This window comes from Nerophis ophidion, linkage group LG09 (assembly GCF_033978795.1).
Source record: "Nerophis ophidion isolate RoL-2023_Sa linkage group LG09, RoL_Noph_v1.0, whole genome shotgun sequence".
Classification (NCBI taxonomy): domain Eukaryota; kingdom Metazoa; phylum Chordata; class Actinopteri; order Syngnathiformes; family Syngnathidae; genus Nerophis; species Nerophis ophidion.
In genome coordinates, this window is record NC_084619.1 from 38,035,731 (window position 1) to 38,061,489 (window position 25,759).

A 25,759-nucleotide genomic window follows, 5' to 3' on the forward strand; every position below is an offset into this window, starting at 1 on the left:
ATATATACATACATACATACACACACAAAACTTGTGAAGGACATGTCATGGCTGTCTTTATTTTCCAATAATTTCTACAACTCTTATTTTTTTGTGATAGTGATTGGACCACATACTTGTTTGTCACAAAAAAACATTCATGTTGTACACTGTAAAAATGACAATAGATTTTACAGTCGAATTGATTGTGGTTTTTTCAGCATATTACTACTGTAAATGTAAAAAACAAAAAAAAACACTTTTTTTTTAATAGTAATATTCTATCCACTGAGCTGCCGTTTTTTTTAATAAGCTTTTCTGACATCATATAGACAAATATAAGACCTTCTGGAGGAATGTTCTGTGGTCTGATGAAACAAAAATTGAGCTGCTTGGCCATAAAACCCAGCAATATGTTCGAAAGAGAACAGGTGAGGCCTTTAATCCCAGGAACACCAAGCCTACCGTCAAGCATGGTGGTGGTAGTATTATGCTCTGGGCCTGTTTTACTGCCAATGGAACTGGTGCTTTACATAGAGTAAATGGGACAATGAAAATGGAGGATTACCTTCAAATTCTTCAGGACAACCTAAAATTATCAGCCCAGAGGTTGGATCTTGGGCAGAGTTGGGTGTTCCAACATGACAATGACCCCAAACACACGTCGAAAGTGGTAAAGGAATGGCTAAATCAGGCAAGAATCAAGGTTTTAAAATGACCTTCACAAAGTCCTGACTTAAACCCCATTGAGAACATGTGGACAATACTGAAGAAACAAGCCCATGTGGGAAAAAAAAAAAAAACATTTAGCTGAACTGCACCAATTTTGTCAAGAGGAGTGGTCAAAAATACAACCTCAAGCTTGCCAGTAGCTTGTGGATGGCTACCAAAAGCGCCTTATTGCAGTGAAACTTGCCAAATATTAACATTGCTGTGACCCAGCAGATTTGGTCACATTTTCAATAGACCCATAATAAATTCATAAAAGAACCAAACTTTATGATTTTTTTTTGTGACAAACAAGTATGTACTCCAAACACTCTATCACAAAAAAATAAGAGTTGTAGAAATTATTGGAAAATAAAGACAGCCATGACATTATGTTCTTTACAAGTGTAGGTAAGGGACTGTGGGTATGTGCGTATATATATATATATATATATATATATATATATATATATATATATATATATATATATATATATATATATATATACACATACATATATATATGTGTGTGAATGAATAGGAAAGACTTCCTCTCTTGTAACATAATCTCACACACACATATTACATTGTGCAACAGTTTTATGGATTTATCTCAAGTATTTTAGGCCATGGGTGATGAAATACTGAAACTATGGCTTTATAGTTGCCCTGGGCTATCAACCATTTCCTGGTGTCATTGAAATGGTTTGTTGTACATGTTTTGCCACTCATAAATAATCAGACTGGGAGAGGAATTTGGGATCTCTTTTATGGCCACTGCTGTACATACATATTTCTGTTATAAGTAAAAGTGGACATCTTTTTAAGACTTACCTGAACTAGAATCATATTCAGTTTTCCAATGTACACTTTTTCTTTCTAAAAAACAAAACAAAAGAATTCCAACAAAGAACAAATGAGTCATTGGGTTGCAACGTGTTAAAGTTGATTAGTATCTCTGTTTATTAGCACTACATTATTAATGGTTTAGTGGAGCCAAGACCTATATTAGTCAAAAATGTATATGGTCGGGGCAGGTACACCTTTAGTTCACATCAGTAAACATTAACAAAAGGACTAATGTCATGTGGAATTCCATCTTAATTGGCTAGTTTTAAGATTACTTTGTCATCAAGGGTAGTGCTTATAAACTAAAATTACACTTTTTAATATCACAAATATGTGTTACATACCTCCACATTGGCAGCATCTGATGACGTCTTAATAATGAGACCAACAACATACTTTTTTATTCCTAAAAAAAACAGATAGAAAATATTACAGATGCATAAATAAAATGTGTAAACCTAAACATATCCTGACATGCAAATTGTTTAGAGGCACTTAGTAGTCACTAACTGGCTGACTATCATTCTATTTCCAGATTCTCTCCACTTTGAAGGCAACTATTCTTCTCCATAAACAAACTACCAACCTTTAGCTAAGTAAGACTCGGCTGGTATTGCTATTGAACTTGTATGTATAAATGTATACTTTGAAAGTTACATTTTCCCCAGATGCCCTCAGAGATTATCAATATTGTCACTGTGAGCAAAGTGTGTAAAAAACTATTTTCTTTACGGACTTTAGCGCTACAGAATATGTAACAACAGTGAGTGGCGCTGAACACGAGCCAATACTCTGACGCAAAGGGGGAAAAGACATACTTGCCAGTCGCCCTGCACTCTGTTTGCCACTTGTACAAAATTCAGGCATCTACGGTCAGAAGTAGGGAGGGAAGTCTTAGGGTCAATACAAAAATAATTTAGAGCAATGAGTGTTTGAAGGGTTCACTAATTTGTTTTTTCTCAAAGGATAATCCTATAATTTATCAAATGTTTTTAATCAACCTTTGAAGGCAGTATTTGAAATGAATATGTTTTGTATCCAAATATTAAAAACAAAAAATTGTGATAGTTAAAATAAATTAATCGTTGGACTGGACAATATGGCCTTTTATTAATATCTCGATATTTTAGGCCATGTCACAATACACGATATGTATCTCGATATTTTGCCTTAGGCTTGAATTAACACTTGATGCACATAATCACACCAGGATCATGATTCTATGTGTCTACATTAAAACCTTTTTGTTCATACTGCATTAATACAAACTCCGTTTCCATATGTGTTGGGAAATTGTGTTAGATGTAAATATAAACGGAATACAATGATTTGCAAATCCTTTTCAACCCATATTCAGTTGAATATGCTACAAAGACAACATATTTGATGTTCAAATTGATAAACATTTTTTCTTTTGCAAATAATCATTAACTTTAGAGTTTGATGCCAACAAACACGTGAAAAAGAAGTTGGGAAAGGGGGCAATAAATACTGATAAAGTTGAGGAATGTAACATGCTTAAGGTGTCCAGGCTAATTGGGAACAGTTGGGTGCCATGATTGGGTATAAAAACAGCTTCCATGAAATGCTCAGTAATTCACAAACAAGAATGGGGCGAGGTACACCCCTTTGTTAGCAAATTGTCGAACCGTTTTAGAACAAAATTTCTCAACGAGCTATTCCAAGGAATTTAGGGATTTTACCATCTACGGTCCGTAAAATCATCAAAAGGTTCAGAGAATCTGGAGAAATCACTGCACGTAAGCGATGATATTACGGACCTTTGATCCCTCAGGCGGTACAGCATCAAAACCCCACATCAATGTGTAAAGGATATCACCACATGGGCTCAGGAACATTTCATAAAACCACTGTCAGTAACTACAGTTGGTCGCTACTTCTGTAAGTGCAAGTTAAAGCTCTACTATGCAAAGCCAAACCCATTTGTCAACAACACCCTCAAACGCCGCCGGCTTCGCTGGGCCCGAGCTCATCTAAGATGGAATTATGCAGAGTCAAAAAGTGTTCTGTGGTCTGACGAGTCCACATTTCAAGTTAGATTTGGAAACAGAGGACGTGGTGCCCTCCAGAAAAAAATGGGAAAATAACCATTCGGATTGTTATAGGCGCAAAGTTCAAAAGCCAGCATCTGTGATGGTATGAGGGTGTGTTAGTGCCCAAGGCATGGGTAACTTACACATTTGTGAAGGCACCATTAATGCTGAAAGGTCCATACAGGTTTTGGAGCAACATGTGTTGTCATCAAAGCAACGTTATCATGGACGCCCCTGCTTATTTCAGCAAGACAATGCCAAGCCACGTGTTACAACAGCGTGGCTTTGTAGTAAGAGAGTGTGGGTACTTTCCTGGCTCGCCTGCAGTCCAGACCTGTCTCCCATCGAAAATGTGTGGCGCATTATGAAGCGTAAAATATGACAGTGGAGACCCCGGACTGTTGAACGACTGAAGCTCTACATAAAACATGAATGGGAAAGAATTCCACTTTCAAAGCTTCGATAATTAGTTTCCTCAGTTCCCAAACGTTTATTGAGTGTTGTTAAAAGAAAAGGTGATGTACAGTGGTGAACATGCCCTTTCCCATGCCATTGAATATGGGTTAAAAATGATTTGCAAATCATTGTATTCCGTTTATATTTACATCTAACACAATTTCCCAACTCATATGGAAACGGTGTTTGTATATAATTGTAAACTTTCGTGCAGAGAGGGAAATCACAACTAAGTCAATTTACCAAAACGGTACTGGCACAAACATTCATGTCATTTCAAAACAGAAAGTGCAAGATTGTCAGAAACATTTTAAAACAAGCTATTAGTGCACTTTTGTGCATGAGGTCTCTAAGATGATATATCAAAAGAACACTGAATTAAATTGCACTTTTTGTACATAATACCACTACAATATTTTAAAACAAATAAAGTGCACTTTTGTGCATGATGTCAAAGGATATTTCAATTACTGTCAAATAAAAATTAGCTACATGATAGAAAATCAAATAGTCTATGTTCTTTGCTATGTGGTAGGTTACTGCGGACGTCATATGCTTCTGTTGTTGACTATTGTTTTCATACGGTGTTGATCTGGAAATGGAAGACGCCAGGCTCAATTGGGTCAGTGCTGGTTGCTTGGGCATTTTGTTGGGTGTGGCACCGGCCGGAGATGTTGACATGCAGAGTTTCAAGCACTCATTCTCTAGGGGGTGACTTTTTAAATGATGCTACAATTTAGTAGTGCGGCTACTTTTTTTAGCAACGCTTTTGCCGCATACTTTAGATATCACAGTTTTCTGTTCAACATCTTCCCGCTTGAAACCAAACCACCGCCAGACGATGGACCATGTGCGGGTTTTCTTGGGAATTTATTCTTCTTCCTCCATTTGGTACCAGATTGGCACCTTCTCTCTCTCGTTATTACCACTTGCACTGCTCCGCTAGCACCACCTGCCACTGCTAACTTTACCTATGCCGCTACCTCTCTGCTCTGCGAGAGCGTATGACGTTGCACGCGTGACAGTATGTAACGTACGTAACAAGGTGCGCATGTTTTACCTCTCTATCAGAAGGAGAGACAAAAAGGAGTGAGAAAAGCCTTTGGTGTAATGCTCGCAGCTAAAAGCAACTGTGTGAGAACATACACTCACGATATAGTCATTTTCTATATCGCACAGAGGGAAACCCACAATATATCGAGTATATTCTATATTTCGCCTAGCCCTAATTAATTGCTTCAACTCCTCGCGAATATGTGTGATGCTTTAATGTAGTTGGTTTGGTAGCTTCAATTTCATAGTCATATGGAACATTCATCCATCCTTCCATCCACTTTCTACCGCTTGTCCCTTGCGGGGTTAAGGGGGTGGGGGGCCGGGGGGTGCTGGAGCCTATCTCAGCTGCATTCGGGCGGAAGGCGGGATACACCCTGGACAAGTCGCAACCTCATCGCAGGGCCAACACATATTTAAAATAATTATAGAAATGACCATGAAAAAAATACACCAATCACAGTATCAACCACTTCTACTTTTGCAAGGGCATCTCTTCCTAAGCTTTAAATCTTATTTTGGTTTGTAGGAATATACACAAAAATTGGGTAAGCGGGTGCTAATGTATTGACAGCATGTTGCCTTTCCACTGCACAGTATGGGTTTGTCTAGGCTTCTCTGCTCTCGTCGCCTGGAAGAGAACACTGTCATCTTGTACTTTTTGTCCTGGGGCTGCTGGCACAGTTTAATTTGATAAAGAGTGTGAAGACAGTAAGATAATGGATCACTGCAACGAAGTAGATGCTGTGAAGTAAAATATTAAGGGACAGCCACAGGGTAAAGAACCATTAGCATTAGCACAATATGGTCGAAAGCACGGCAGACAAGGAAGGCACTACCTGGTTTTCCTGAGGAGAACTGTAGCAAGCAATGTAGGTACCAGCACCATGTCATGAAAGACAGGAAAAAAGCACTCGGACATGATTTAAAGGGGACCTGCACTTTATTTGGAATTTTGCCTATCATCCACATTCACTACATAAGACAAGAACACAAATGTTTTTTTTATGCACTTTAACTTGTAAATAAACATGAGTAAAAGTCCTTTAACAATGGAGTCGATAGTTGTCGCTTTGTTTACCCCTGTGAAGTGCTCTAAAAATAGTTAAACACCATCATCGTTTTATATACACGCTGTAAGTATATACTGTATGTTATATAACGGGCACATTCATAATGACATGTAATATTTATGTTTTGCTCATTTTAACCGTACAGTGGCTTATTTAATTCACAGATGGATTACACCGTTTTCTTTTTCTCTTCAAAGTAACAACACTACAAATCATGGCATAGTTTGTGAGAGACAACAAGGACTACTTTGGGACAAATGATAATCCACAACATTATATTTTGAGTCTAAATATAAGGGGGATGAGCAACAAGTTTTAGAATCTTTATGCAAATCCAATACAGTATCATGTGCTAAACAGGAAATTGAAACCACAAACATAATCAAATAATAATTTACTGTACAATGTCTGCTTTTACTGTGATCCCTACTGATGGAATGTTCTTATAGTCCCGAGTATATTTAAAAAAAATAGTTTCCCTGTGTTAGCACGTATTATAACAACAGCGCTAATACTTGGTTAATATTCAGGTCACCAGATGTAAATGGAATATTGTTGGCAGTTTAGATGCATTTGAGAGTGATTTAAAGACATAATGCATTCCCCCCCATTATCTGCATTGCTAGCCATCTAGAACGAGCTGATTACAAATTAGAAAAAAAATGCATATGTGTTCTTGTGTTTCACAAAGATTGTGAATGATAGGCAACATTTTAAAAAAGAGCAGTTCCCCTTTAAGATCTGTGCATGGCACAAGTTATGACAATAAAATAAAAATGTACCTTCACATTGATTCCTAGGAAGAATCTTCCATCTTGTTTTGATAACGGTTTCCAAGATCTGAAGGGCATAGTACTGTAAAAAGAAGATACAGAAAAGCATTATTAAAAGGTGAACAGACACTTACACAAAATAGAATGTGAGGAAGCCTGTAATAACCTGTATGTCATTAAAACATATTTCAAGCCAGCAATAAACTGCAGGGTTGCAGAAGTCCAGCTGTTAGGGACTCTAGAAAAATGTATTAACGCATTAAGTGTGATTCCAATAGGCTGGAAGGTATACCAAGATTTGTATCAATTGGATCTTTACTATGAGCTGAACAAAGTCCATGGACGGATGACCACTGGGAATTGATTCTAACTAAACTGGAACTGATTCAAGCATGTGGACAAGAAATAATCCTTTTCAGATTCTGCTTCCAGACAAGAAGATTTGTGTAACTTGTGAAAATATCAAAATACAATATGGATGTAATCCCTCTAATTGTACAAAAGCGTAGTATAATTAAATATTCAAAAAACACAGAATGATTGCAAATGCATAATACACTTATCCGAATTGTTTAGGCTTGCAAAGAGTCGGAGCCTATCCGAGGGACGACAACATTTTGTACAAGAGCGGACGAACAGAAGCTAATAGCACAAATGGTTTGACGAAAAACAGATTCTTTGAACCTCAGTAAAACTAAAGTAATGCTATTCGATAACAGTAGAAGAGAAAGTCAAACACAAATACCAATAGATGGAGAAGATATTGAAAGGATAAATACTTGACATTTTGGGGGGAAATAATAGACGATCAAATTAACTGGAAATCTCTCATAAAAATATACAACATAAGGAGGCAAACATTATATTTATAATGAACAAATCAAAATATAAACGAAAAATCACTCCATATTCTCTACTGCTTGCTAGTGATACTATATTTGAGATTTAGGGTAGAAATATGGGCAAATAACTACAAACTTCATTTACTAACCTTGTTACAAACAAGTTGTCAGAATAATAAATAATGTTGGCTAAAGAAAACATACAAAGCAACAAACAAAAAATCGGAAAATTCCTATCGTATCAATTCCTAGATATGGTCGTAACTATACTAAATGCACTGGGCATAATAAACACAACATTATTAATATTGCTACTACGGATAATTTGATCAAAAACTCCCTAAAACAGCCCACTACCTATAATATAGTTTTTTTAAACATAAGATCATTGTCTCCCAAAACGTTATTAGTTAATGATATTATCAGAGACAACAATCTTAACGTCATCGGTCTCAGCGAAACCTGGCTTAAACCAAACGACTTTTTTGCGCTAAATGAGGCATGTCCTCCTAACTTTACACATGCGCATATTGCCCGTCCGCTTAAAAGGGGTGGGGGGGTCGCACTAATATACAACGAAAACTTTAACCTTAGTCCTAACATAAATAATAAATATAAATCGTTTGAGGTGCTTACTATGAAGTCTGTCACACCGCTGCCTCTACACCTGGCTGTTATCTAACGCCCCCCAGGGCCCTATTCGGACTTTATCAATGAATTCTCAGAGTTCGTTGCTGATCCAGTGACACACGCCGATAATATAATCATAATGGGGGACTTTAATATCCATATGAATACCCCATCGGACCCACCGTGCGTAGCGCTCCAGACTGTAATTGATAGCTGTGGTCTCACACAAATAATAAATGAACCCACGCATCGCAACGGTAATACGATAGACCTAGTGCTTGTCAGGGGTATCACCGTCTCCAAAGTTACGATACTCCCGTATACTAAAGTATTGTCCGATCATTACCTTATAAAATTCGAGGTTCAGACGCATGTTCGTCAAACTAATAATAATAATAACTGCTATAGCAGCCGCAACATTAATACGGCCACAACGACAACTCTTGCTGACCTACTGCCCTCGGTTATGGCACCATTCCCAAAGTATGTGGGCTCTATTGATAACCTCACTAACAACTTTAACGACACCCTGCGCGAAACCATTGATAACATAGCACCGCTAAAGTTAAAAAAGGCTCCAAAAAAGCGCACCCCGTGGTTTACAGAAGAAACTAGAGCTCAGAAATTATTATGTAGAAAGCTGGAACGCAAATGGCGCACGACTAAACTTGAGGTGCACCATCAAGCATGGAGTGATGGTTTAATAACTTATAAACGCATGCTTACCTTAGCTAAAGCTAAATATTACTCAAATCTCATCCACCGTAATAAAAACGATCCTAAATTTTTGTTTAGTACGGTAGCATCGCTAACCCAACAAGGGACCCCTTCCAGTAGCTCAACCCACTCAGCTGATGACTTTATGCAATTCTTTAGTAATAAAATTGAAGTCATTAGAAAGGAGATTAAAGACAATGCGTCCCAGCTACAACGGGGTTCTATTAACACTGACACGATGGTATATACGGCGGATACTGCCCTCCAAAATAGTTTCTCTCGTTTTGAGGAAATAACATTAGAGGAATTGTTACAACGTGTAAATGGAATAAAACAGACAACATGCTTACTTGACCCTCTTCCTGGGAAACTGATCAAGGAGCTCTTTGTATTATTAGGTCCATCAGTGCTAAATATTATAAACTTATCACTCTCCTCGGGCACTGTTCCCCTAGCATTCAAAAAAGCGGTTATTCATCCTCTTCTTAAAAGACCTAACCTCGATCCTGACCTCATGGTAAACTACCGACCGGTGTCTCACCTTCCCTTTATTTCAAAAATCCTTGAAAAAATTGTTGCGGAGCAGTTAAATGAACACTTAGCGTCTAACAATTTATGTGAAACCTTTCAATCCGGTTTCAGAGCAAATCACTCCACGGAGACAGCCCTCACAAAAATGACTAATGATCTATTGCTAACGATGGATTCTGATGCGTCATCTATGTTGCTGCTCCTCGATCTTAGCGCTGCTTTCGATACCGTCGATCATAATATTTTATTAGAACGTATCAAAACACGAATTGGTATGTCAGACTTAGCCCTGTCTTGGTTTAACTCTTATCTTACTGATAGGATGCAGTGTGTCTCCCATAACAATGTGACCTCGGACTACGTTAAGGTAACGTGTGGAGTTCCCCAGGGTTCGGTCCTTGGCCCTGCACTCTTCAGCATCTACATGCTGCCGCTAGGTGACATCATACGCAAATACGGTGTTAGCTTTCACTGTTATGCTGATGACACCCAACTCTACATGCCCCTAAAGCTGACCAACACGCCGGATTGTAGTCAGCTGGAGGCGTGTCTTAATGAAATTAAACAATGGATGTCCGCTAACTTTTTGCAACTCAACGCCAAAAAAACGGAAATGCTGATTATCGCTCCTGCTAGACACCGAACTCTATTTAATAATACAACTCTAACATTTGACAACCAAACAATTAAACAAGGCGACACGGTAAAGAATCTGGGTATTATCTTCGACCCAACTCTCTCCTTTGAGGCACACATTAAAAGCGTTACTAAAACGGCCTTCTTTCATCTCCGTAATATCGCTAAAATTCGCTCCATTCTGTCCACTAAAGACGCTGAGATCATTATCCATGCGTTTGTTACGTCTCGCCTCGACTACTGTAACGTATTATTTTCGGGTCTTCCCATGTCTAGCATTAAAAGATTACAGTTGGTACAAAATGCGGCTGCTAGACTTTTGACAAGAACAAGAAAGTTTGATCACATTACGCCTGTACTGGCTCACCTGCACTGGCTTCCTGTGCACTTAAGATGTGACTTTAAGGTTTTACTACTTACGTATAAAATACTACACGGTCTAGCTCCATCCTATCTTGCCGATTGTATTGTACCATATGTCCCGGCAAGAAATCTGCGTTCAAAGGACTCCGGCTTGTTGGTGATTCCCAAAGCCCAAAAAAAGTCTGCGGGCTATAGAGCGTTTTCCGTTCGGGCTCCAGTACTCTGGAATGCCCTCCCGGTAACAGTTCGAGATGCCACCTCAGTAGAAGCATTTAAGTCTCACCTTAAAACTCATTTGTATACTCTAGCCTTTAAATAGACTCCCTTTTTAGACCAGTTGATCTGCTGTTTCTTTTCTTTTTCTTCTATGTCCCACTCTCCCCTGTGGAGGGGGTCCGGTCCGATCCGGTGGCCATGTACTGCTTGCCTATGTATCGGCTGGGGACATCTCTGCGCTGCTGATCCGCCTCCGCTTGGGATGGTTTCCTGCTGGCTCCGCTGTGAACGGGACTCTCGCTGCTGTGTTGGATCCGCTTTGGACTGGACTCTCGCGACTGTGTTGGATCCATTGTGGATTGAACTTTCACAGTATCATGTTAGACCCGCTCGACATCCATTGCTTTCCTCCTCTCTAAGATTCTCATAGTCATCATTGTCACCGACGTCCCACTGGGTCATTATTGTCACCGATGTCCCACTGGGTGTGAGTTTTCCTTGCCCTTATGTGGGCCTACCGAGGATGTCGTGGTGGTTTGTGCAGCCCTTTGAGACACTAGTGATTTAGGGCTATATAAGTAAACATTGATTGATTGATTGATATTTATTAAATCCAAAATATAAAAATGTAATGATTTGTTGCATTTGCATACAGCTATAATTATGTTTAAAAAACTATAACTTACAATCAAAGATGTACAACTATTATTCTCAACTAAAGAGGAGAATTATAAAAATCTAATATAAAACATTTGTATGCATGTACAAAACTTAAGACCTTTAGCATATCAGCATGTGGAATTAAATTATGAAATGGATTATGCAAAGAAGTCAAACAATGTATTTATTGCAGTTTCAGAGATTGTTCATACTCAGTGTTTACAAAGTATAAGGTAGAGGAATAATGATACTTATTCAAAATAATATCTTATTAATATCTTTAAGTTAATCAAAACTGATTAAACTCATTATGAAGAGAACTATTGTATTCAGAAATTGTTGATATAATTGTGCAAAAATAAAAATAGGGAGTGAAAACATGTCTACGTAACTTCTATGAACTGGAAAGGGGCTAGGGTCTAATAAGCTTTGCTTCTTCCGACTCCTTTTCTGGCATGTTAGGAGGAATGAAAAATACTGTATGAGATTTATCATGTTGAAACTGCATACATATTCACAATAAACTTCAACCAACCAACCAGTTGAGTGGGGACTGAACTCACACTCCACTCAAAAGTCAGGCAAGTCAACCAAGGGGTCGGCAACCTTTACTATTGAAAGAGTCCTTTTAATAGATTACTCCCCTAATTAAGAAAAATGGTCTGGAGCCGCAAAACCAAACACAGTTTACAGACTTTTAGAAGATTGAATAGTTTTTTATTTTTATTTTATTTTACCTGTTAAAACAGAATACAACAATTGCAGTGTGTATGTTTAAGATGCCAGTTAGTTGGGCTTTGCAAGATAGTAAGTTGGTTAAAGCTCAATCTTGTGAAAAGTTGACAAGTTGTGGCTAGCACTAATTGATTTAACTCTTGATCAGTGGGAATATGTGCTCACCATTTTGAGCCCGGCGAGTGCATGACTGGACCATGCAGGATGACTACCGTTACGCATGCGTAAACCCACTTGGAAAGAAAACACTACTTTTGAGAATATGCTGAGTGCTTTTTTGAAAATGTATTTCAATGTTATCTAATTTCCCGCCATAAAGAGTTTTATGCACAGCCAGTGTCATTGGCAGAGAAGGCAAAATAATCTGTCCACGCAGAATTAAACTTTCTATTTGGGACGGCGTGGCGCAGTGGAAGAGTGGCCGTGCGCAACCCGAGGGTCCCTGGTTCAATCCCCACCTAGTACCAACCTCGTCACGTCCGTTGTGTCCTGGAGCAAGACACTTCACCCTTGCTCCTGATGGGTGCTGGTTAGCGCCTTGCATGGCAGCTCCCTCCATCAGTGTGTGAATGGGTGAATGTGGAAATAGTGTCAAAGCGCTTTGAGTACCTTTAAGGTAGAAAAGCGCTATACAAGTACAACCCATTTATCATTTATCATTTACTTCCACATGAAAGCTTTCTTTTATTGTTAGCATTACTTTGAGACCAAATTAAAGGAATGTGCATGTAATTCTATATATATATATATATATATATATATATATACACCGCATTTTTCGGAGTATAAGTCGCACCGGAGTATAAGTCAATCAATCAATCAATCAATCAATGTTTACTTATATAGCCCTAAATCACTAGTGTCTCAAAGGGCTCACTAGGGCCTCAAAGTCGCACCTGCCGAAAATGCATAATAAAGAAGGAAAAAAACATATAAGTCGCACTGGAGTATAACTCGCATTTTTTGGGGAAATGTATTTGATAAAACCCAACACCAAGAATAGACATTTGAAAGACAATTTAAAATAAAATAAAGCTGCAGGCAGCGATGGACGGGACCACTTTGGCTGCTGCCCCCGCGACCCAAACCCGGATAAGCGTTAGAAGATGGATGGATAGTAGCAACTATTAGCAAACAGATAGACCAAGCAACTCTGCGTAATATCTTAACATCGACACACTGGCAAAAATGACATGTTTTAGGAAAATGTTGTTTTGAAGGGGTGTTTGCCAACTTCCAGTTGATTTTTGCTGAAGGAAGTAGTGAACAACAGGCTGAATAAGTGTACGTTATATGACGCACAAATAACCAACTGAAAAGGTCCCTGGTATGTTAACGTAACATATTATGGTAAGAATCATTCAAATAACTAGAACATATAGAACATGCTATACGTTACTAATTGCTAAATCCCATGAAATCTTATACGTCCAGTCTCTTACGTGAATGAGCTAAATAATATTATTTTGTATTTTACGGCAATGTGTTAATAATTTCACACATAAGTCGCTCCTGAGTATAAGTCGCACCTGCCGAAAATCCATAATAAAAAAGGAAAAAATCATATATAAGTCGCACTGGAGTATAAGTCGCATTTTTGGGGGAAATTTCTTTGATAAAACCCAACACCAAGAATAGACATTTGAAAAGCAATTTAAAATAAATAAAGAATAGTTAACAACACCCTGTGACCCCAAAGGGAATAAGCGGTAGGAAATGGATGGATGGATGGATAGTGAACAACAGGCTGTATAAGTGTACGTTATCCATCCATCCATCCATCATCTTCCGCTTATCCGAGGTCGGGTCGCGGGGGCAACAGCCTAAGCAGGGAAACCCAGACTTCCCTCTCCCCAGCCACTTCGTCTAGCTCTTCCCGGGGGATCCCGAGGCGTTCCCAGGCCAGCCGGGAGACATAGTCTTCCCAACGTGTCCTGGGTCTTCCCCGTGGCCTCCTACCGGTTGGACGTGCCCTAAACACCTTCCTAGGGAGGCGTTCGGGTGGCATCCTGACCAGATGCCCGAACCACCTCATCTGGCTCCTCTCGATGTGAAGGAGCAGCGGCTTTACTTTGAGTTCTCCCCGGATGGCAGAGCTTCTCACCCTATCTCTAAGGGAGAGCCCCGCCACACGGCGGAGGAAACTCATTTCGGCCGCTTGTACCCGTGATCTTATCCTTTCGGTCATGACCCAAAGCTCATGACCATAGGTGAGGATGGGAACGTAGATCGACCGGTAAATTGAGAGCTTTGCCTTCCGGCTCAGCTCCTTCTTCACCACAACAGATCGATACAACGTCCGCATTACTGAAGACGCCGCACCGATCCGCCTGTCGATCTCACGTTCCACTCTTCCCTCACTCGTGAACAAGACTCCTAGGTACTTGAACTCCTCCACTTGGGGCAGGGTCTCCTCCCCCAACCTGGAGTGTACGTTATATGATGCATAAATAACCAACTGAGAAGGTGCCTAGTATGTTAACGTAACATATTATGGTAAGAGTCATTCAAATAACTATAACATATAGAACATGCTATACGTTTACCAAACAATCTGTCACTCCTAATTGCTGAATCCGATGAAATCTTATACGTCTAGTCTCTTACGTGAATAAGCTAAATAATATTATTTGATATACTACGGTAATGTGTTAATAATTTCACACATAAGTCACTCCTGAGTATAAGTCGCACCCATGGCCAAACTATGAAAAAAACTGCGACTTATAGTCCGAAAAATACAGTATATATATATATATATATATATATATATATATATATATATATATATATATATATATATATATATATATATATAGATAGATAGATAGATAGATACATACATACATACATATCAGGGGTCGGCAACCTTTACCACTCAAAGAGCCATTTCGACCCGTTTTACAAAATGAGGAAGACAATGGGAGCCGCAACTATTCTCGCCAATATCTGCTGGTGGTCACCCAGATGACAAGAAAAAGGGCGTGCTATGAAGCCATTGCCTTAAACACCTTCTACAAAATGTACAAACTGCTTGCCAGTCCAGCAACGTGAGAAGCTTCCGCAGATGCATGCACATGACTGGAAGGCATACTGGGTGACACAGAGTACACTGACGGTTGTGATATAAACAACTTTAACACTCCTAATAATATGCGCCACATTGTGAACCCACACAAAAGAAGAGTGACAAACATATTTCGGGAGAAAATCCTCACAGTAACACAACATAAACGCAATGCTGGAATATTTCATGCTATTATTCACAGGCAGCCTAAAATTAATTCACAACAGAAACGTGTACAATATCTGATTCAGTTCTGATGAGTTACATTTCTGTGTTATTATTGTTGTATGCTGCATCCCCAATGTCCATTTATTTCATTTAGCTTTTTTTTAGTGTGGTGGTGTAATTAGATCGATAGATAGATAGATAGATAGATAGATAGATAGATAGATAGATAGATAGATAGATAGATAGATAGATAGATAGATAAAGTACCAATGATTGTCACACACACACTAGGTGTGGTGAAATTTTTCCTCAGCATTCGACCCATCTCCTTGATCAGCCCCTGTTAAGTGAGGGGAGCAGCGGTGCCGCACCCGGGATTCATTTATGGTGATTTAACCCCCAATTCCAACCCTTGATGCTGAGTGCCAAGCAGGGAGGCGATGGGTCCCATTTTTAAAGTCTTTGGTACGACTCGTGGGGATTTGAACTCACAACCTACCGATCTCAGTGCGGACACTCTAACCACTAGGCCACTGAGTAGATAGAGTGGGGCAAAAAAGTATTTAGTCAGCCACCGATTGTGCAAGTTCTCCCACTTAAAATGATGACAGAGGTCTGTAATTTTCATCATAGGTACACTTCAACTGTAAGAGACAGAATGTGAAAAAAAAATCCAGGAATTCACATTGTAGGAATTTTAAAGAATTTATTTGTAAATTATGGTGGAAAATAAGTATTTGGTCAAACATTCAAAGCTCTCACTGATGGAAGGAGGTTTTGGCTCAAAATCTCTCGATACATGGCCCCATTCATTCTTTCCTTAACACGGATCAATTGTCCTGTCCCCTTAGCAGAAAAACAGCCCCAAAGCATGATGTTTCCACCCCCATGCTTCACAGTAGGTGTGGTGTTCTTGGGATGCAACTCAGTATTCTTCTTCCTCCAAACACGACGAGTTGAGTTTATACCAAAAAGTTGTATTTTGTTTTCATCTGACCACATGATATTCTCAAAATCCTCTGCTGTATCATCCATGTATCCATTTTGGTATAAACTCAACTCGTCGTGTTTGGAGGAAAAAGAATACTGAGTTGCATCCCAAGATGGCCGTTTTTCTGCTAAGGGGACAGGACGATCGTTCCGTGTTAAGGAATGAGTGAATCGGGCCATGTATCGTGAGATTTTGAGCCAAAACCTCCTTCCATCAGTGAGAGCTTTGAATGGTTGACCAAATACTTATTTTCCACCATAATTTACAAATAAATTATTTAAAATTCCTACAATGTGAATTCCTGGATTTTCTTTTTCACATTCTGTCCCTCACAGTTGAAGTGTACCTATGATGAAAATTACAGACCTCTCTTATCATTCTAAGAGGGAGAACTTGCACAATCTGTGGCTGACTAAATACTTTTTTGCCCCACTGTAGATAGATAGCTATTACTTTTATTGATTCCCTCGAAGTTTCCTCAGGAACATTTGAATTCCATCAGCAGTGTACAGAATTGATATCGAATTTAAAAAGTAAATAACGGAGGTTTAAATGGAAAAATAAAGAAAATAAAATATTACAATAAGGGCCCTGCGATGAGGTGGCGTCTTGTCCAGGGTGTACTCCGCCTTCTGCCCGATTGTAGCTGAGGTAGGCACTAGCGACCCCAAAGGAAATAAGTGGTAGAAAATGGATGGATGGATATTACAATAAGAATAAAAATAAAAAAGGAACATAAGAATAAAAATATAACAGTAAAAATAACAATATAACAAAAAAAACTAGGCAGCAGTGATCATGATATGAAAACATGTGCCTTTTAAATCACAAATTATTAAATAAATCAACTAAGTATGTATTGACTTACATGTAAATGTTGCTACTATGTACGTTCATGATATGGTTTCTCTCATTTCAGAAAGAAACAAGCCAGCATTAGAGACCTGGTACAAAGGAAAGTCTGCACACAACAGCAAGCGGCTGAACTGACTGATAGTGTCCTAAATATGTTGGTAACTGACATAAGGCCACTATCAATGGTGGAGGATGACGGTTTCAGAAAAATTATTTACGTCCTCAACCCTGGTTACACACTTCCCTCGAGGACCCATTTTACAAAACTGATGGAGAGGATGTATGAGCAGACATTTCAAGCTGTGTAAACTGACATTTAAGCCACCCAGAGCAAAATTGTTCTGACCACTGATGTGTGGACAAGTGTAGCCACCTTGGCAATACATGCCACTACATTGGAGACGAATGGAACATGAAGTCAATCTGCCTTACGACCATGCTACTAGAGGAAAGACATTCAGCATCCAACATTGCAGAATGGTTGGAATAGGTAGTAGGCAGGTTTGAAATTCCCCTCAGCAAAATTATTGCTATTGTGCATGACAATGGTGCACTTTATTAAAAAAAAAAAAATTTCTAACACTTGCCTTGTTATTGTTATGTTTGGCAAGTCGAAAGGACATGGTGCCAGTATGTGTTTTTTTTTTAAAATAAAGTATTGGAAAGGATAAAAATGTAGTTTGTCTTTTTTATCCGATCATTAATCGATTAATCGAAGTAATAATAGACAGATTAATCGATGATCAAATTAATCGTTAGTTGCTGCCCTAATATAATATAATATAATATTATATATATATATATATATATATATATATATATACACACACACACACACATATAGGTCAACATATTATACTTATCGTAAATACATTTTGAACATCTAGTAGTTCAGATTTTTCCCAGTCATGTTTTTTTTATTTGTTTTGTTTCCATTACTTTCCAATAAATGTAGCCTTCTTGCTCACTCATCCATGTTAACAGGCTCTGGTTGATCATTTGGTTTTAAAACGAAATATTCCCACATTTGGGGCAGCACGGTGGAAGAGAGGGGTTAGTACATGTGCCTCACAATACGGAGGTCCTGAATTGTCCTGGGTTCAATCCCGGGCTCAGGATCATTCTTTGTGGAGTTTGCATGTCCTCCCCGTGACTGCGTGGGTTCCCTCTGGGTACTTCGGCTTCCTCCCACCGCCAAAAACATGCATCTGGGGATAGGTTGATTGGCAACACTAAATTGGCCCTAGTGTGTGAGTGTGAATGTTGTCTATCTGTGTTGGCCTTGTGATGAGGTGGCGACTTGTCCAGGGTGTACAGTACACCGCCTTCCGCCCAAATGCAGCTGAGATAGGCTCCAGCGAACCCCCGCGACCCGAATGGGACAAGAGGTAGAAAATGGATGGATGGATATTCCCACATTTGGCTTTTCAATCATCCCTTTTTCTCCTAATTTTTGTTACTTTGAGGTGCTTCTCATTAGCGAGTAGCGAATGGCAAGGCTCTCTTGGTGCATCCTGTGTGTGTGTAAACTAGTAAGCTAACAGTACCGCCTCCACCCACTGAGATACAGATTATGGATGGCTGACTTGTGTTCGGATGGAATCAAACTGAAATGGAATATCACTTTCAGATATCCTAGAGAACTGAAGCCTTCCCTTAAACAAGATCGATTGTATCTCTGGTTGCCTGAAGCATTGATGCATTAAACTTTTGTAGCTGAAGGCAGCTTTTGCATGTGCGTAGAATAGAAAGAGTGCTAAACACTGTGTAAATTTAAGTATTGAAGTTATATCTTGATTAGGGCTGAGTAATATGGACCAAAACTGATAACCCGGTATTTTTAGACCGAATCGCGGTATACAATACTTATCGGTATTTTATACAAAACTTACAAAGTGTTTAGTTTTAACTCAACACCACATTGCTGTTTCTACCAGTGTTCTGAAAATTACTTTTAAAAAACTATTAATTATAGTTACTTGTTAAGTAACCAAAAAAGTAATTTAATTACTGATTTAATTACTCTTTAATACATGTAGTTAATTACTAGGGAAAGTAATAAATGAGCTACTTATAAAAAAAAAAAAAGTACATGTCAAAAGCAGTTGAGAGAAGTTCTAGAACAGCATGTGCGTGTATGTACCTTTAAAAAAGGCAATGTCTGTTCCCAAGCCTCATGTTAAGAGTTTTACATTAACTGTGATTGTTAGGGCTTCACGGTGGCAGAGGGGTTAGTGCGTCTGCCTCACAATACGAAGGTCCTGCAGTCCTGGGTTCAAATCCAGCCTCGGGATCTTCCTGTGTGGAGTTTGCATGTTCTCCCCGTGAATGCGTGGGTTCTCTCCGGGTACTCCGGCTTCCTCCCACTTCCAAAGACATGCACCTGGTGATAGTATGATTGGCAACACTAAATTGGCCCTAGTGTGTGTGTGTGTGTGAATGTGAGTGTGAATGTAGTCTGTCTATCTGTGTTGGCCCTGCGATGAGGTGGCGACTTGTCCAGGGTGTACACCGCCTTCCGCCCGATTGTAGCTGAGATAGGCGCCAGCGCCCCCCGCAACCCCAAAAGGGAATAAGCGGTAGGAAATGGATGGATGGATGGATGTGATTGTTAGGTTTAGCATTTAGCCACGACAGTTTTTCAGCTTTGACGGCTGGTCTGTTGAATCTTTTCAGCGGCCTGTTTTACCTCCGCCAGCCGTTGGCTATGCACGAAGGCGAATATGGTGGGGGGTCGGTGTTGGCAATGCGCAGTAGCGACTCCGGACACACGCCAGACCCTTCTCGCATGCCGATCCCTTCCTCAACTTCGGTGTCTGCCAGGCCTGGCTGGCCGCAAACGGATGTAACAAGGCAAATTAAAAGCGGTATTGTTTCAAATAAATATTTCTTTATCAAATATATACCGCCCAGCCCTGATCTTGATCAACATACACTTTTGACTGTAAAGAAGAAACAACAAGGTCATTTGAGTGTTTCCCTTTTAAAATCAGGATTTATTTAATGACTCAAAAGGGCAAGAAATCAAATTAGCCTTTACCAAACCACTGGAAACAACAAAGCGAATTCAAACTAATAAAACCTAATACTCAATTTTGGTTCAACTTCCTCCAACTAAAGGATGTGTTGTATGGAACCACAGATTAAAAGGTGGATGTGATCTTCAATTTCTACGCAACCCATGCATCAAGACACAAAATAATTTTGTTCTAGGTTCGGGCTGGGCGATACATCGATATAAACGATATATTGCGGGTTTGTCTCTGTGCGATATATAAAATGACTATATCATAATATTCGAGTATACCTTCTCACGCAGTTGCTTTTAGCTGCGGGCATTACACAACAAGTGTTTCTCACTCCTTCTCGTCTTTCCTTCTCACAGAGACGTGAAACAAGCCTGCCTTCTTACACACGTCACATACTGTCGCGCGTGTAGCGTCATACGGTCTCGCCGAGCAGAGAGGTAGCAGCATGGCTAACGTTAGCTGAGGCTGGTGGAGCAAGCAGAGCAGAGCGGAGTGGAGCGAGTGAGTGACATTACAAGAGAGAGAAGGTGCGAAACTGATCACAAATGGAGGAAGAAAAATTAATGCCCCCAAAAAACAGCAGGAGGTCCATCATCTGGCGGTGGTTTGGCTTCATGCGGGAATATATTCAGCAGACAACAGCAATATGCAAAGTATGCAGCAGAAGTGTAACTACAAAAGCTAGCAGCACTACTAATTTGTTCTTTAATTTAAAAAAGTCACCCGCGAGAGAATGAAGAGTGTTTAATGAATACAGTTTTGGTCAATTGACTTAGTTGTTTGATTGATTGATTGATACTTTTAATAGTAGATTGCACAGTTCAGTACATATTCCGTACAATTGACCACTAAATGGTAACACCCGAATAAGTTTATCAACTTGTTTAAGTCGGGGTCCACGTTAAATATATAAATATGTAAATATTTATATATACTATCAGCATAATATATACTATCAGCATAATACAGTCATCACACAGGTTAATCATCATAGTATATACATTGAATTATTACCATTATTTACAATCTGGGGGGTGGCATGAGGAGCTTTGGTTGATATCAGTACTTCAGTCATCAACATCTCTGCATAAAAGTAGTATATATTAATTTAGTATGAAGAAGAATGTTTTAATGTAGACACATAGAATGATCATACTGCTGTGATTATATGCATCAAGTGTTCATTCAAGGCTAAGGAAAAATATCGAGGTATATATCATATATTGCGATATGGCATAAAAATATCACCATATTAATAAAAGCCAATATCGCCCGGCCCTATTCTAGGTGTATTTATTTAAACTAAAAATTATTTTAATGTGTACATCGATGATTTCTGAACATTTTTGTGTGTCCCCCTCCTCCTACACACACTTTCAACACGAAAGAAAGTAGGTCTTAGTTGGAAGAACTGGCCAGGTAAGACGTTTCTTTTACCACCCAAAACTTGACACAAACTGCATTGTGCACTAGTAACTACATAGACGGGAGGGAATATTGAAAAACAAATCAACGGTTGAAGTCACAAACTTGCCATCCAAACAATACCCAGTTTGTTGACAAGAACATAAGAGTCATGGAAGCACTTTCAATCTATACTAAGCAAAGGTAACACAAACCAGTGAAAGATTTAAAAGAGCTGTAATCAGAGCCGACAAACTGCCGCTGCTAGCCTGCTAAGCTAACAAAAAAAGCTCAACGTAAAATGCCTGTGAAACGCAGACTAAGCATGGACTAGCTGACATCCCACATCGCTAAGTAACAGACACCGTTTTTTTAGCACACAAACACACACACGCACACTGCTCTCTCTCTCTCACACATACATATTATATTTACATATTAGGGCTGCAACAACTAATCGATTAAAATCGATTATAAAAATAGTTGGCGATTAATTTAGTCATCGATTCGTTGGATGTATGCAGTGCGCATGCGCTGAGGCTGTTTTACTTGTTTATTTTTTCCTCTCGTTCTTTCCTAAACCTTTATTTAGGAACAGCAACATTTACAAAAAGCTGAGAAACAATAATCAAAACAAGTACAAAAAAGTACAAAGCCAGCCAATGATGTGTCATGTGCAGCTCACGTAACCAAGCCGTATTCTTTGTCTGGTAACATTCGAAAAATGGCGGAGGAAAGCAGGAGCAATTGTGTAAGTGCAACGGAGAAAAGTCTACGACTTAAGTCGTCAAAAGCGTGGGAATTCTTCACCCTAAACACTGCAAAGAAGACAGTTTCCTGCAAAACATGCAGCATTGACCCCGCGTGGCACGGAAGTACGACATCGCTTCGGGAGCACCTTAAGAGGAAGCATGTTGGTTCCGTGGATGAAGAAAAAAAACTCACGGTACGTAACTTTTTAAGACCATAGTCCAAGTACATTGATCCGTTGTGTCCGTCTTTGCGTGTTTTTAATATGTTGTTAACAAGGAGATTTTTAAGGCAATAAACGGACATAAATATCTCAGGTTGGTTTCATAATGGATCAATGTAGCCAAACCCGATAAAGCTATATAATATTTGAGTGACGCTTTAGTAATATAAACATTATGAAGGTGCTGGAATATTTAATGCTATTATTCACAGGCAGCCTAAAATGAATGTGTGGAGAGACGCAGCCGATGGGCCGACAGCGGGCTGAGAGAAACGGTCCTGACCAAGATGGAGGCCAGGAGGCGGTGCATGCGGCAGAGAGGAGAGGCGTGACGTACACGGAGCGGCACGGGAGCAGCAATCCGAGTAAGGTGCGTACAAATCACACCTGCTCACAATCTCCCCATCTGCTGCTACAGCATAAGAAGGGCAAGGGAGGAACGACCGGGGCAGAAGACGGCGGAGGAACTGCAGCTGACGACGACGCAAGCGACCCGGAAAAAGATGAGCCCCCGTGGAAGACGCAGCACCCGGCCACCGAAAGGCGCGCCAAAACGAGCAGCCAAAAAGGTCGCGCTAGAAAGTGGCGCAACCGACTGGCACACGACGCAGTTTGTTGAAAGAATAAACGAGTGTCAACCTTGCTACGAGGTGTCTTGCATCCATGGTCCTTGCAACCCACATGGTGATGGCAGGAAGTCCGTCACAGAATCCTTTATCATTCACAACAGGAACATGTACAATATTTGATTCAGTTCTGATCTGATGAGTTACATTTCTGTGTTATTATTGGTATATGCTGCATCCGCATCCCCGATGTCCATTTATTTCATTTAGCTTTTTTTTAATGTGGTGGTATAATTAGACAGACAGACAGACATACCGACAGACAGACAGACAGACAGACAGACAGACAGACAGATAGACAGATAGACAGATAGACAGATAGACATTACTTTTATTGATTCTCTCAGTGAGTTTCCTCAGGAACATTTAAATTCCAACAGCAATGTACAGAATTGAGATCGAATTTAAAAAGTAAATAACAGGGGTTTAAATGGAAAAAAAAGAAGAAAATATTACAATAAGAACAAAAAGAAAAAAGCAACATAAGAATTGGGTTGGGGGCATGTATGAAACAGCCGTCTGGTTTGACATGGTTGGTTTTCGTACGGTCAATGAGAGGGGCGCCCGCTCAAGCTGCCTCAAAACCACCGGCCACGAGAAGGCACACGTCACGGTGGCTCTTGAATCCTAAACAGACGGGACAAAACTGAAGCCTTACATTGTGTTTAAAGGTGCTGTCCGTGATGTAAAGGCTATGCAGAGCATCCTCGGGGTGATGATAGCTTCCTCCAAGAATTGCTGGTTCAATGATGACCTGACAAAGGATTGGCTCCAGAGGGCAGTGGGGAATTTCACTTCAGACCGACGCTACTTGGATGGGACTCGTACCGATGCCATATCAGCGAGGCCACGAAGGCAGAGCTCAAAAGGGGCTACAACCTTACAATGGCTGTTATATCTGGAGGTTGCACAAAGTACCTGCAGGCCCCCGATGTTGTGTGGAATGGCCCTTTCAGAACGCAGCTCCGTGACTACTATGATAACTGGATGGCTGGTGATAAAGACTAGACTTACACCAAGTCAGGAAACCTGAGAGCCCCTCCCCGCCGCCTCCTGGTTGACTGGGTCCTGGGAGCCTGGGATGCTTTGGATTGGGACACTCTATTCAACTCATTCAAGGTAGGCTGGCTGGCTGTGTGTATGTGTGTGTGCGTGTGTTGCAAACAGTAGCCATAGCTGATTGTTGCTTCCTGGTATCCTACAAAGTGTGTGGGCTGACGGTGGCAGCTTATGGGAGTGAGGACCAGCTCATTTACTGCCTCAAGGAGGGAAAGCCATGTCAGGCAGGCAGAGAGATGCTGTTGAGGGCTAGACAGCAAGGTGGTACTGTGGTTCAGGAAGAGGAGAGTGATGAGGAACAGCAGTTCCTCAATGAACTTGTGATTGAACAGGAGGATGATGATGAAAGGGGTGAGGGAGAGGAGGGGGAGGAAGAGGAGGAGGAAGAAGGGGAGGAGGGTGGGTTTGAGTTGCATTTGGGGTTGCGTTAGCTGCAGTATTATTGTTTTGATGGTTTTATAGAGCACTTGGTACCATAATTTTACTTTTCCTGTATGCTGCTTTATTTAAAACGTGGCATACTGTAGTCTTTATTTTATTTAAGTGACACTCTTATTGTTCTGTTATCATGGTGGGTTTTATACTTGAGTACTTGGTACCATCGTTTTATTTTTCCTGGTAGGCTGCTTTATTTAAAAACTTTATTTGTTTTCAGTATTGGTATTCTATTTGACAATTGTTGCACTACTATATATATATATATATACATACACATACATGTACACATATATATATATATATACACTGTATATACATGCATACATATATACACATATAATACACATATATATACTGTATATACATGCAAACATATATATATATATATATATATATATAGATACATACACACAGATATATACATACATACATACACACATATTTATACTGTATATACATACATACATACATATATATATGTACATACAAACATACATACACCCCCATGCTTCACAGTAGGTGTGGTGTTCTTGGGATGCAACTCAGTATTCTTCTTCCTCCAAACACGACGAGTTGAGTTTATACCAAAATGGATACATGGATGGTACAGCAGAGGATTGGGAGAATGTCATGTGGTCAGATGAAAACAAAATATAACTTTTTGGTATAAACTCAACTCGTCGTGTTTGGAGGAAGAAGAATACTGAGTTGCATCCCAAGAACACCATACCTACTGTGAAGCATATGGGTGGAAACATCATGCTTTGGGGCTGTTTTTCTGCTAAGAGGACAGGACGATTGATCCGTGTTAAGGAAAGAATGAATGGGACCATGTATCGTGAGATTTTGAACCAAAACCTCCTTCCATCAGTGG

At 39.7% G+C, this 25,759-nt stretch overlaps 1 protein-coding gene across 3 annotated transcripts in view; it reads right to left on the reverse strand.

The window, feature by feature from the left end:
* Positions 1-25,759, reverse strand: part of xpo1b (exportin 1 (CRM1 homolog, yeast) b) — a 75,005-nt gene that overhangs the window by 36,852 nt on the left and 12,394 nt on the right. For 2 of the 3 annotated variants that reach the window (XM_061910948.1, XM_061910947.1), the window contains exons 4-6: positions 6,955-7,027; positions 1,881-1,942; positions 1,522-1,566 (exon numbers count right to left, since the gene is read on the reverse strand). In XM_061910948.1, the coding sequence (XP_061766932.1) occupies positions 1,522-1,566; positions 1,881-1,942; positions 6,955-7,027 (180 nt within the window). Of the gene's footprint in view, positions 1-1,521; positions 1,567-1,880; positions 1,943-2,354; positions 2,404-6,954; positions 7,028-25,759 lie in introns of all 3 variants that reach the window. The other variant, XM_061910949.1, reaches the window with a different exon arrangement.